Here is a 12,447-nt window from a genome sequence, read left to right as displayed (position 1 = left end):
GAATTTCAGTGACACACCCTGTCTCCGAAAGTAAATGTATAAAACACAAGAAGGAGAGGGAGTGAGATTGAATAAGGCACCTGATGTTGACCTCTGGCCTCCATAAGTGCACATGTACACACATCAACATAATACAATAAACAAATAAGTAAAAATTATGTTATATCCATAGCAGGTAATGCGGCCCTACAGTAAAACTGCTGGTTCATACCAAAGCCCAGGCAGCTGTGCAGAGTGAAAAGCGTTCTTCAACGGCTGTGTGTGACTGAGTGTATAGTACTTATTAAGTAGCAATTTCAGAAGTTGAGGAAGGAAGTGAGCGCCAGGGGTTGGGAAAGGCTGGCAGGTAGCCTGGCCAAGCCACCAAATTAGACAGCACACTGCCCTGGGGAACCTAAGTGTCACTCTTCAAACTGTATCTGTCTTGAGAGGAAAGGTTTCAGAGCTTTAAAAAGTAAATTGGCAGCCTCTTTCTTTACATGTGGTGTTATTTTATAACTTTGGAGAAGCCCAGCTTTTGCTTCCGCTCATGATGACTGTAATTATTTCAAGAATGCTCCTTATATAAGAATTTCCCCTGCTTTATCCTTCCCAGAGTATTTTGTTTTTGAAAGTAGTGGCCAGCAAGGTTGTCTTGTCTGCGGGCTCATTGTTGCCTTCCCCAGTGATATAGCAGCCAGAATGACTCTTCATGGGCACTGGGTTTCCCCTCTGTTCACTCAACAGTATTCGTTGGGCACCTGCTGTCAGGTTCTAGGTGTGACAGGAAGTGCTGGCCTTTTCGCATTTCAGATGTTTGTGCGGTGCTCTCGCCGCCACTGCTGCTCCCATTAGGCGGGGTGTGAGAGAGCTGCTGTTAGTGGTCCCCTATGGTTTTGCTCCGGGATTTAATTTCTAAGGAGGTGGAATTGCTGGGCTTGGGATGCACATCTGGTTACCTTCACCGCTGCTCCGGTTTGCCCGAAGCCTGATCTGTGACATTGAAATGCATGGGACCCAGGTTCGTCCATACTCTCCCTACACTGGTTGTCTGTCTTTAATCTTAGCTCTTCTCTTTTGTGTGTTTGCGTACACATATGCAGTGGGTTCTGATCCCCATTTCCTTGGGGTTGCTGGAGGCAGCTGTCCTTTTATGTGATACAAGGCACCTGGGATCCTCTCTGGGCTGCAACTTAGTGTGGTCTGGTTATTTCTCTATGGGATTGGTAATTTTCTTTTTCATGTGTAAGATTTAAAAGATATTTTGGCAGTTTTTGTCTCATTAAATCAGCAGCTATGAAATTATTTAATATGACCTTCACGTTTAAACATCATACTGTGTGATTTGGTGACTCCCGGTGTGCTAGCACTGCTGTGCCATTATCACCTGACAAGTGGCAGAACATCCCATTACTCTCCCCTCTCCACCCCATCCCCATAAGCGCTGGTCTGTTGTCCCTCCCTATGGACTTGCTGCCGCTGCATGGCATTTTTTTCTAAATTTGATCAGACACTACATGGCAATTACCATCTGGCTTTTTCCAGCTGATGCCTTCAGGTCCACATGTACCAGAATGTGCCAGCACTTGTGTCCATATGGTTTCATAGTGTTCTGTGCCATATCCATTCTTGCTAATGTCTTTCTGGCCCTAGGTTGCTCTTAATGGCAATTTTTAACAAACCGAGTTTCTTAATTTCAATATAAACCAATAAGCAAGTGTTTTCTCTATGGTTAGTGCCTGCCGTAGTCTGTGTAGATGCTCGCTACTCCTGGTCCACGAAGATGCTCTGTGGTATCTTCTGAAGTATCCTTGCTGTCGTCTTTTCTCACTTAGATGTACAGTCCACCTGGGGGTGAGTTCCATCCTTGGTGTGAGGTTTCTCACATGTATAAAAGAGCCTTTGCCCATTGCTTTGTAGGGCAGCCTTGTCACAATCCAAGTAGCTGTGTTGTGCATTTCTATGTACATGTGTTTGAATTCAGTCTTGTACGTGTTGTATGAGGTATATGCACACATGTGTGCTTTTGTACATACAAGTGGATAGTGTATGTATGTGTGTGTGTGTATCTAGTGGGTGGATGTGTACATGTGTCTGTGCTAATGTGTGTGGGGAGGTGCCTACTCATGGGTGGGGTGTTATTTTGATTTGCGGCTACTTTGCCTCCTAATCTGTGCCTGCTTTCACACTGTTGCAGCCTGACATCCAGTAGCAGCCTGGTCCAAATTTGGTTCATCGTCATAGTTTTACTTGTGATTTCTTCAACTTCAGTTTCATTTTTCCTGCCTGCATAAGTCTCACGGGCATCCCTAAGTGTGTCGATCAGTTGAGGGGGTATTGACACCTTCCTGATGCAGAGTGTCTGCACCTTAGTGGCATCTTGTGTTGGGTATGAAGGTCCTGCATTTTGTGACGTATGTGCCTTGATATTTGATGGTGTTTTTGATGCCATTGTAAGAGGTACTTCTTTTTAAATGTCTTATATTGTACTGTTGCTGTTTTCTGTGGTCTCACAATACCTTTGCAGCTGCTCTGTGGGTGACCTTCCAAAAACCAGTCTTGAGCTCTGTGCATAACAGGGCGAGAGTCAGAGAACTGGTCCACGATGACCGCCTGTTCCGTCTCACCTGGTTCGCTAGCGTATGTTTCTCATCCTCTCTGTGACGGTGGGGCTTTCTCTGTATCCTGTCAGTCAGTATAGTTTCCTGCCGGTGGTTGTCTGTCCTCTCTGTGAGGACTGAGGTCAGTAACAGTCTTAAGTGCTGAAGTCTGGCTCTCTCCTCATGCAGATAAGAACATGTATTACAGTTATTCAAGGTAAAGGTTGGAGGGGCTGGAGAGATGGCTCAGCAGGCACTGGCTGCTCTTCCAAAGGACCAGGACTCAATTCCCAGCACCCACATAGCTACTCACAGCTGTCTGTAACAGTTCTAGGGGATCCAACACCCTCACACAGACATACATGCAGGCAAAGCACCAATGCATTCAATATTTTTTAAAAATTAAGAACTAAAATAAAGGTTGGAAAATATCCTCATTTTAAAGTAGCTCAGTGGACAGGTGGTGGCGGCACACGCCTTTAGTCCCAGTACTTGGGAGGCAGAAGCAGGTTGATTTCTGAATTCCAGGTCAGCCTGATTTACAGAGCAAGTTCCAGGACAGCTAAAACTATTACACAGAGAAACCCTGTCTTGAAGAACCAAAAAAAAAGTTTTTTCTCAATATATTTTTTATTTAAATTAGAAACATGCTTGCTTCCCATGTCATCCCAGCTCCCTCTCCCACCCCTCTTCCCTTGCCCCTTTACCAGCCCCCCCCCAGCCCCCCACCCAATCCCCACACCATTCCCCAGGGAGTGTGAGGCTCTCCATGGGGGATCTTCAGAGTCTGTCACTTCATCTGGGGCAGGCCCTAGGCCCTCCCCCATGTGTCCAAAATTATTTATTTATTTTTCTCTCCAAGTATGGTTAACTCAACCAGTGTTAGTCTGTTGAGTATGGTCTCTCTGGCCATTCATGGGCCCTCCTGGGGCCGCATATAGGAACCTGCATCTGTGGGGTGGTGCATTCCTGGGTGAAGCTGAGTCCTCATCCTCAGGTCACAGAGCTGCTGGACGTCTCTATGGAGCTTGGCTGCTTCCTGGCTGGAGCACTGGTCTCTTCACAAGGGCACGTGGTCACAGAGGAGATCATGGCTTACATCGAGCCTATCCGGGACTTCCTGGCCATCATCTTCTTCGCATCCATAGGTACTCCCCTCAACGCTGCAATTCCTTTGATAAGCATGTGAGATTCGTCAGTTATGTCTGTGTATAAATATGCTTATTTTAAAAAGGGAAAATGGGGGGGAAAGGTCAAGAATTAGCCGGTTGCTTGTCAACTTTCACCAGTTCAAAGGTGAGAATGTGTGTAGCCATTTAAGGAGACCTTCAAGGGCCTAAGCTTCATCCTAAGGATGCTGTGCAATGTGGGTTTACAGTGGGTTCTGATGCTGGAGCCCGAGCAGCAGATGAGGACTCCTGAAGCATCCTGCTCTGCTGCGGTCTGCAGATGGAGTGCAGTCCCTCAAGATGCGGAAAGCCAGTCCTGAGATTTACATCGAAATACAAAAGGCTGTACTTAGCAAGGAGAGGTTCACAATACAAGGGCTTCAATGAGACTGTTTACGAGTTGTCTTAGTGCTCTAGTAGGTTTTTGGGCACAAGATATCAGCCAAGTGCAGGATGACCCACACAAGACTCCAGCTTCACCCTGTGATACCCGCTGAGCTGGCTAGTTGTGACTCTGCACTTCTGTTCCCTCTTGATGGCCCACCTTCATTGATCCAGCTGATGCATTTCCATGTTTCCTAGCTCACCTGGCTCTTGTGTGCTCCCCTCCATATCTTGTCATCTGGAGTCACTGAGTATCCATATTTTGTTTGTTTGAGACAGGGGCAGTCCTGGAACTCAGTCTGTAAACCAGACTAGCCTCAAACTCAAGGGGGTCCTGCCTGTCTCTGTCTCTTGAGTGCTAGGATTAAAGGCTAGGAGTAAAAGTGAGTATCTTAATTTTGGGGTAACCCTTTTTTTAAGATTTGCTTTATTTTTAGTTATGTGTATGTGTCTTGGGGTAATCTGCACACAAGTGCAGATGCTTACGAGGCCCGAGATGTCAGATACCCCAGAGCTGGCGTTGGTCTGAGCCACCCAATGTAGGTGCTGGGAACCAAACTCGGGTTCCCTGCTCTGGACTGCTGAGCCGCCTCTCCAGCCCCAGAGTGTGTCTGTTCAAACCCGGAGTTCTGCCAGGATGTTATTTGAACAGAAACATCTGCTCCCTGATCTTCAGATCAGGGTAACGATTCCACATGTATCGGCTTTGGTTCTTTATGCTAAGCTCGTCAGGGACATTCAGGTTTAGTTCTGAAGAAACTTGTATACAGCCATCCATTTAATCTCTGGTGGCTGGGTCATCTTTTCCCTCAGAAGACCTGCTCTCCACTCAGAAGGCTCTTCAGCCTTGAGTGAGGCAGGAGCATAGCTGCAGGTACTTGTTAGCAAGTCCAAGAACAACTACCAGACGGGGACAGTTGCCAGCAAGCCTGCCTCTCAGAGGAGACCGCACTTGATGGGCATGAGGCGCAATGAGCAGTTCCCACAGTGAGGAAGCTTTCTGGTGTGAAGGGAGACACCAGGCTGAGGGGGAGGGAGAGCTGTTGTGGGGCTGGAGGCTTCATGACCGGGGTTCTGTGGGCTGCAGAGTGGAGATGTAGCACCAGATTTCATAGCCCAGGCTCTGACCAGTGACAAGGGTTAGTCCTTGTCCCAACTTAGACTGTCCCCTGTTTTATGAATGAAGTCACACTCTTCACTTCTATTCTATCAGCGGCTAGCTTCAGTTGGTATTACTGAAGACTCCAGACCAGGTCCCTCAAACAACAGATATTTCTCTCATGCCTCAAAGTTTCCTTAATAGAAAGAAACTGCTCATGGACTCCGCCTTACTAGACACAGTCCTTCCAGATGGGGCTCGCCCCTATGTTGTCACGCCTCCTGCAGACTCTGAGTTTCAGCCCGAGTTCGTAGAGCACAGTTACGTGCATAGCATGCTGCAGTGGCAGGGCTAGGTCTGGTCCTGTGGTGGTGTCAGTGTCTCTGGAGAAGGGAGGCTGCTGCCTGGCACCGCCTGCCGTACACACACGGTTCTGTGAGCGATACACCCACTTGGTCCACACACGGTTCTGTGGGCGATACACCCACTTGGTCCGGTTTTGAGTATCTCCCCCCTCCTAACCGGGATAGAAAGATTCCGTGGGCAGGGCCTAGCAGCTGGTCGTTGCACCTAATGTAGTCTGGCCTAGGGGAGTCTTGCAGACCTTACACCCCCGGCCTGGGCATCAGCATAACAGCCACGAGGCTGACAGTGAACTTGCACGGCATATTTCATCTACCTACCTGTCGTGTCTGTACTCACAGATGAGGAAGGAAGTACCCTGAGACCGAGGGACTGGCTGGGGACAGTGGCAGGGCCTGCCTGGTTTGCCTTACACTGCCAAGCATGTGATGTTCACCATGAGAGCAACTAAACGCTTCACAACTGACAGCTCATTGCCCCCCCTTAACTGATGCTTGTGGCAAAGCTGTTGAGATGCAGATTTTCCGTCTCACCTTTGTCATGTTCTCACCACCGGCTTTAGTGGCTTCTGCTTCCCAGATGTTCCTTGACATGCATCTGGGCAAGAAGGCGATGCCGTCCACAGAGCCCAAGGGCTCTGGGTAGGCTTATGAGTCTGGAAGGCGTCTTCAGCCTACAGCACAGGTGCGGGAACCCCCTTGTGGATGGGCTAAATGAATGGCATCATTCCAGGAGAGCTGTCATAACTAGGGTAGGATGGACAGTATTTCCTGGGAGGAAGAGTGTCTCCTGGGAAAGCCTAGGGATGGGAGACGTCAGACCAATGCCTGGCACATGGAATTCCATCAGACAGGTATAGTCCAATCGGGAGGTGTCCACAGCTGAGCCAACCTCTTGTCTATTGGAAAAGAGATCTTCCTGGGTGGCCTGCAGGCCGTAATCTAGAAGACAGAGAGCTTAGGTACCCCAGTGTGTAGGTTCGTGCCTGTCCCATGTGGCCTGGGGCTGGGGCCTGTGCACCACTGTCGTCGTCGTGGGGCAGGATGGGTATTACTGTACCACCACACATTGCTCCTGAACTTAGGTATGTCTATGTAGATGGCCAAGACACCAAAAACATCTAAACTGGCATTACCAAGGAAGTCTGCATGGGCTGGTGGTTTAGGTCTTGGATGTCCAGGGCTGGACAGCCTGTAGGACTTATAACCAGCTGGCAAATGAGGAGACTCAAGGGGCCTGTCATGGGCCTAATGGGCCATGAGGACCATTCAGGAATGTGGGAGAAGAGGGAGGGGTCCAGTGATAGGTTAAGGCAGTAGTCTGACCTCTGACCTCTAGGCATGAGCTCTGACAACAGATCCTCAGAGGGGAGTTACACCAGACGGAGCCAGGCGTTGAGGAGAGAGCCCCCAGAAGGGCCTGGGAGGTCCAGCTGTAGATGCTGGAGGGCCAGGAGAGCACATACCAGAGTCTGAACCACTCTGGGGAAGCATCTCCATGTCTCAGGAAGAGGAAGCTGTCTAGGAAAGAAAGGGAGTATTCTTATGTTCATGTTTGTGAGGAAAACAAAAATGTGGTCTGTAGGAGCTAAGACTGTGGAGTCTACTGAGTGGCTGACTCCGGGGCCCAGAGCCTCTGATGGGGAAGGAGGTCTCCGCTATGATGTTTTCCTGAGAAGATGACAAAGCTTTGAGTGGGCAGAGATGCTTCCGCCTGTAGCCACCTGTCCCTTTCCGAAGGGACAGAGGACAATGAGAAGTACCTACGGTGAGGCCTGCCCATGGTTTCTTCTTGTGTTAGCCAAGTGAGAAGTGACAAAGACTGTGTGGAGATGTGGAGCCTTTCCCGACCCTTCCCGTGGCTGCCGTGTACACACAAGCTGTGGGTGCCCTAGTCCCCAGTCTACAAGGGGAGCTGGGCCCTGTGCCTACCTGGGGATTCTGCTGCATTCTCTGCAGGCGTGGCCACATGGAGGTGGGCTGCTGTGCCTGCTCTGAGGTGTCTTGCCTCTGTCTCCCACAGGGCTTCATGTGTTCCCCACCTTTGTGATCTACGAATTGACTGTGCTGGTTTTCCTCACCCTGTCTGTGGTCGTCATGAAGGTATGAGGCTGTCTCTTAGCACTCAGAGCCGGTCAAGTCCATACTGCTCTGTCACTTGTCACACAGCAGGACACTCCCCATTGGCCCTCGTTTCTAGCCAGCCGCTGCGCAAATCCTTCAGAGCCCCAATGATACCCGTGTCTCCAAGTGCCCCTGTGTGGAGACGCTTTCCATCCATGCCCTTGGCAGACCCAGGGAGGCAGGTTTCGATGCTAGGAGGATGTGTTGTTTCAGAACTGAGGTGTTGGGAATTAGCAGAAGCCCGGCGAGGAGCCTCTTTTTGGATCTGCAGGCTTGTTGTGGATAAGTCTGAGGGGCTGCCAGTGCCTCCTTCCTGATGGAGGTGTGTTTCAGCATATAGGAACTCCAGGGGGCACTTCCAAATGTCCATCCTCATAGCCACAGATTACTGTGTGACCTGTACTGGAGCCTAAGTGTGGCTGCCTGTTTAGCAATATCTTGAGTCGCTAGTCCTGAGCTTCCTGTCAGTTCCAGGCTGATCACCAGAGAACATCTCATGTTATGGAAGGAACCTATCTCGAACACTTAATATTTAATGCTATTGATTCAATCTGATGGGGGAAAGCTTAGTTTCTGTTGGTGAATCCAACCTTTCATTTTGCCTTCTAGTTCTATATGGATTTAAGATAGTTTCTATTTATTTGGTGCCTTCTGGCTATTTGGCATGCTGCTACATGTACTTCCCTTCTCGATTCACGAAGCAATGGCTGCCTCTGACGGTTTCCATCGAGGCTCTGTATCGTGAGAGTAATTTTGTTTGGCCTTTGGTCCTGAGTAGTGACGTGATAAACCGTTCTTCTTACAGTTTGTATTGGCAGTGTTGGTCTTGTCTCTCATCTTGCCAAGGAGCAGCCAGTACATCAAGTGGATTGTCTCAGCGGGACTGGCCCAGGTCAGCGAGTTCTCCTTTGTTCTGGGGAGTCGAGCACGCAGAGCGGGCATCATCTCGAGAGAGGTGAGAGTCTATCATTTAACAGGCGTGACAGCCCCGTGGAGTACATCGAATGCTTCGGTGCAAGCATTTCTGGCAGATTGAACACGGCCCCTGACTCCCACTGTGCCTGACTTGGGAGCCCAGGCACACCAGGCCTTAGGGACAGCAGCGTGTTCTCAGTGGGCACTGAGCTGGCCTGGAAGGAAGCTTTGATGGGAGTCATGGAAGCTGGACCTGGCTGCTTCCTTTTCATTTAAGGCATTGAAATTCTTAGATGCAAATACCTAGTTAATCCTTCTATAGTCTTTTATGCTTGATGTTAGCCAAAAAGCCCAAGAAGCGATGCCATTGTGTTTCACGGTAATTATAATTAACAGGCTGAGGAGGAATAAAAGGTGGACTGTTATCTTGAACCTACAGTCGAAACCCCAAGTGAAGCACAGGGAAAGCCTGCAGAGCGTGTACTGTTCAGTGGTGGTCTCTCTGAGCAGTCTAGGGCCATGGTAAGAGCACAGTAGAGGCCTTCCTGAGGAGTGAGTGAGGCATCTCTGAACCCGATGCACAGCTGCATCATGGGGAAGGCCTGGGTCCAGTTTGAGTCCCTCGGACTTGTGTGGGACCCTGGAGGGGTCACTTTCAGACTAGCAAAGAAACCAGGCTGCTACCCTGGGATTTATCAGAACTCCCCACAGATTTGACCACCATCAGTGATCAAATCCCACTTCCTGCCACTGCAAATGTCTCCTCGCCCGCTCTGGCTGTCAGCACGTCTAATCAACGTGCTCGATGAACACCAGAGCTTCCTGATACTCAGTGAGGCGCACGGGCACTCCTGTGACTGTGTCCATTTACCTGTTGCAGGTGTACCTCCTCATTCTAAGTGTGACCACACTGAGCCTCTTACTTGCTCCAGTGCTGTGGAAAGCGGCTATTACAAAGTGTGTGCCAAGACCAGAGAGGAGGTCAAGTCTCTGACAGCACCAGATGCCGATGGACCGTGGGCTGGGGGTCGGGAGTTTGGAGTCCTGAGATGGTCTGTTGCTGCACTGTCCGTCCTGCTGGCCTGCCATCAGAGACAGAGCAGCACCCACAAAGAGGCAGCGTCATGTTTGCTTGCATTTTCAAAAACTCTCCTGTCGTGTTTTTCCGGAGTAATTTATTTGCAGTCAGTTGATTATGTACAGAGTTTTGACACTGCATTTTACAGCCACCTGAGCTATTTTGCCTGGATGTGCCTTTTCTTAATGAAGATTATTAACTTCCTATTGTTAATTCATCAGCCCATGAGTTTTTGGTAAAGAAGAAAAATTAGGAAGTCTTTTTATTTATTGCACAATTACAATCTGTTGGTCAAATATTTGTCATTAAACATAATGGTGATATGAGATTTTAATTTTATTTTTGAGCTTGGAAGCTTACTTTTGGTCTTTAAAGACTTACTGTTCTCTTGCCTCTTGTAACTATTTTAAATAAAACAGTTTCATGTTGACTTTTATTAGTTTCACTTTAAAGATAATTTGATTTTGAATCATGCATTCTTTAAAAAGACCCACTTGTGATCAGTGCATAATTACTTGAAACTCATTGAGAATCTTACTTTTTAAATTAGATTTCTGTGTTGAACTAATCATTTCATAAAACCAAGCCAATGGGTTTTTTTATTTTTAATTTGCTTACATGTATGAGTGTTTGCTGCATGTATGTATGTATGAATGTGTGTTTGTTTATATGAATGTATGTGCATCATGTGTGTTCCTGATGGCCTGAGGAGGTCAGAAGAAAGGGTTCGATGCCTTGGAGCTAGAGTTACGGATGATCGTGAGCCACTATGGAACCAGGGTCCTCTCCAAGACCAGCAAGTGCTCTTAACTACTGAGCCATCTCTCCGGTCCCATCAAACTTTTTCTTTGCAAGGATCATTCATGTGTCATCATACAGTTCTTAAAGACCAAATGAATGCATTTAAAAAATGTTTGGCTTCTGACTTTGGAATTTAACTGGTACATTTACTTATTAGTGCCCTAGAAATGAAGACCTGGCCCTTACCAGAGTGTCCTTAAGGGGCATATTCAGTCTGTTCATTACTGCAGCACAGCCTATGACTGGGTAATGTCGGGAACTGGAATCTTTTGGTTTTGGATGCTGGGAAGCACAGGGTCACGGGAAGGAGGCTCTGTCCCTCTGCCTCTGGGAGGATGTCCTGGGGCTGCATGCTGCATAGGGGATTTCAAGGAGAGCAGAATTGCTGAGGGAGAGCCCACTCCCAGGAGCTTGTGTATACATAATTAGTCTATCCATGAGGTCCTCACTGGTTTAAACTTTCCTGGGTCCCACCTCCCAACCCTGTATTGGGGGATTAAACTCCTTAACACCTGAACTTTGGGTACAGAAATGTTCTCACGTGGTAGGTATTTTATTTTTCAATTGCATATATTTTCTTTTTTAGTTGACAGTTACAATTGTGTGTGTGTGTGTGTGTGTACTGTAGACCATAGCTATTACTTTTAACAAGAATTTCTCCATAAATACTGGTTTTAAGGACAAATTTATTGTCACACTGAGATAGAGGGACAGAATATTAGGTGTGATTATGTATTATGTATGCATATTATAGATTATGCATATATGGATTATATAAACTAAGGCATTTCTGTGTTGAACTGATCATTTCATAAAACCAAGCCAATGGGTTTTTTTATTTTTAATTTGCTTACATGTATGAGTGTTTGCTGCATGTATGTATGTATGAATGTGTGTTTGTTTATATGAATGTATGTGCATCATGTGTGTTCCTGATGGCCTGAGGAGGTGAAATGGTCTGTATCATCACTAAGTGGAGACAATGGAAACAGAGGCTTTTAGGAAATGGTTTGCTCTTCTTTCTAAGTGGCGTCAGATAGCTGCTCCCACCCCCACACCTGTGTGCTTGGGATACACTAAAGGAGCAAGCTGGTGCAGTTGCTGGCTACAAGTGACTAGAGAATGTTTCATGATATCTGATGAAGGTAGAAGTTGCTTGGGAGACTGACTGGGAAGGGGCAATTTCAGGAGTTCAGAAGAGAGAACTCAAAGAGGTCATGTTCACTGCCTTCCAAGAGCTTGGTCACCCGCTGCAGGGCATCAGGACTTCTGAATAAAATTCATCCGTGGAGTTTGCTGCAGCAAATGCTGCCCCTCCAGTTGCAGGTGTGGAGGTGCATGCACCCAAGAGCCTATGTTCCCAGAAGATGGGGAGGACATTATGTCTGGTTTCTCTAGCTTTCTCCAGCCCACATCACCTTGGCACGGTCTACATGCTGCACTCTGATCAAGACAGTGCTGCATAGATTCAGAGTTGGAAATTTCTGCCTGTCACCCATTTGGGCAGGTCTCGAGTAGCTGAGGGGATGGATCCGGCTCACCATCCTTCTTGAAGTTGGTTCCAGGAAAGCCAAGGCTCTTGGGACACTTGGAGACCCCACTAGGCAGATGAAGGGATGGAGAGATGTGTGTAGAAAGGCCTGGAGGAGCTGCTTCAGAATGGAATGTAGGGAAAAGAAGGGGGCTGTAGGCACTTTCCTCCCACGTCTGTGGGGCCTGACGACATGACCCCTCACGGAGGACTCATGTTCTGCAGGGGAAGGGATGACGGATGGAGCTGTAGCCAGCACCTCCAGGCAGGGAGGAGGAACCCGGCCTGGAGGGACAAATGCAAGGCAGTGTTGTGGGATGCCTCCCACCCGGCTGAGCTGGGCAGGCCCCTGCTTTCGGAGGGTAGAAAGGATGCTGCTTTACACAGAAAGAAGGAAGTGAGAGA

General features: G+C 48.2%; 1 protein-coding gene across 7 annotated transcripts in view; it reads left to right on the top strand.

The window, feature by feature from the left end:
• Tmco3 (transmembrane and coiled-coil domains 3) overlaps positions 1 to 10,140 on the top strand; it is a 36,205-nt gene extending 26,065 nt beyond the window's left edge. For 4 of the 7 annotated variants that reach the window (XM_013122445.3, XM_021234420.2, XM_013122446.3 and 1 more), the window contains 3 exons: positions 3,577 to 3,727; positions 8,523 to 8,672; positions 9,513 to 10,140. In XM_013122445.3, coding sequence (XP_012977899.1) covers positions 3,577 to 3,727; positions 8,523 to 8,672; positions 9,513 to 9,949 — 738 coding nt within the window. In that variant the 3' untranslated portion in view covers positions 9,950 to 10,140. Of the gene's footprint in view, positions 1 to 3,576; positions 3,728 to 7,616; positions 7,697 to 8,522; positions 8,673 to 9,512 lie in introns of all 7 variants that reach the window. The other 3 variants (XM_005082623.4, XM_005082624.4, XM_021234421.2) reach the window with 2 other exon arrangements.
• The last annotated feature ends 2,307 nt before the right edge of the window (positions 10,141 to 12,447 follow it).

This window comes from Mesocricetus auratus, unplaced genomic scaffold (assembly GCF_017639785.1).
Source record: "Mesocricetus auratus isolate SY011 unplaced genomic scaffold, BCM_Maur_2.0 Super-Scaffold_100031, whole genome shotgun sequence".
Lineage (NCBI taxonomy): Eukaryota > Metazoa > Chordata > Mammalia > Rodentia > Cricetidae > Mesocricetus > Mesocricetus auratus.
The sequence above is the reverse complement of the archived record's forward strand: the minus strand, read 5'-3'. Positions and strand labels throughout refer to the sequence as shown.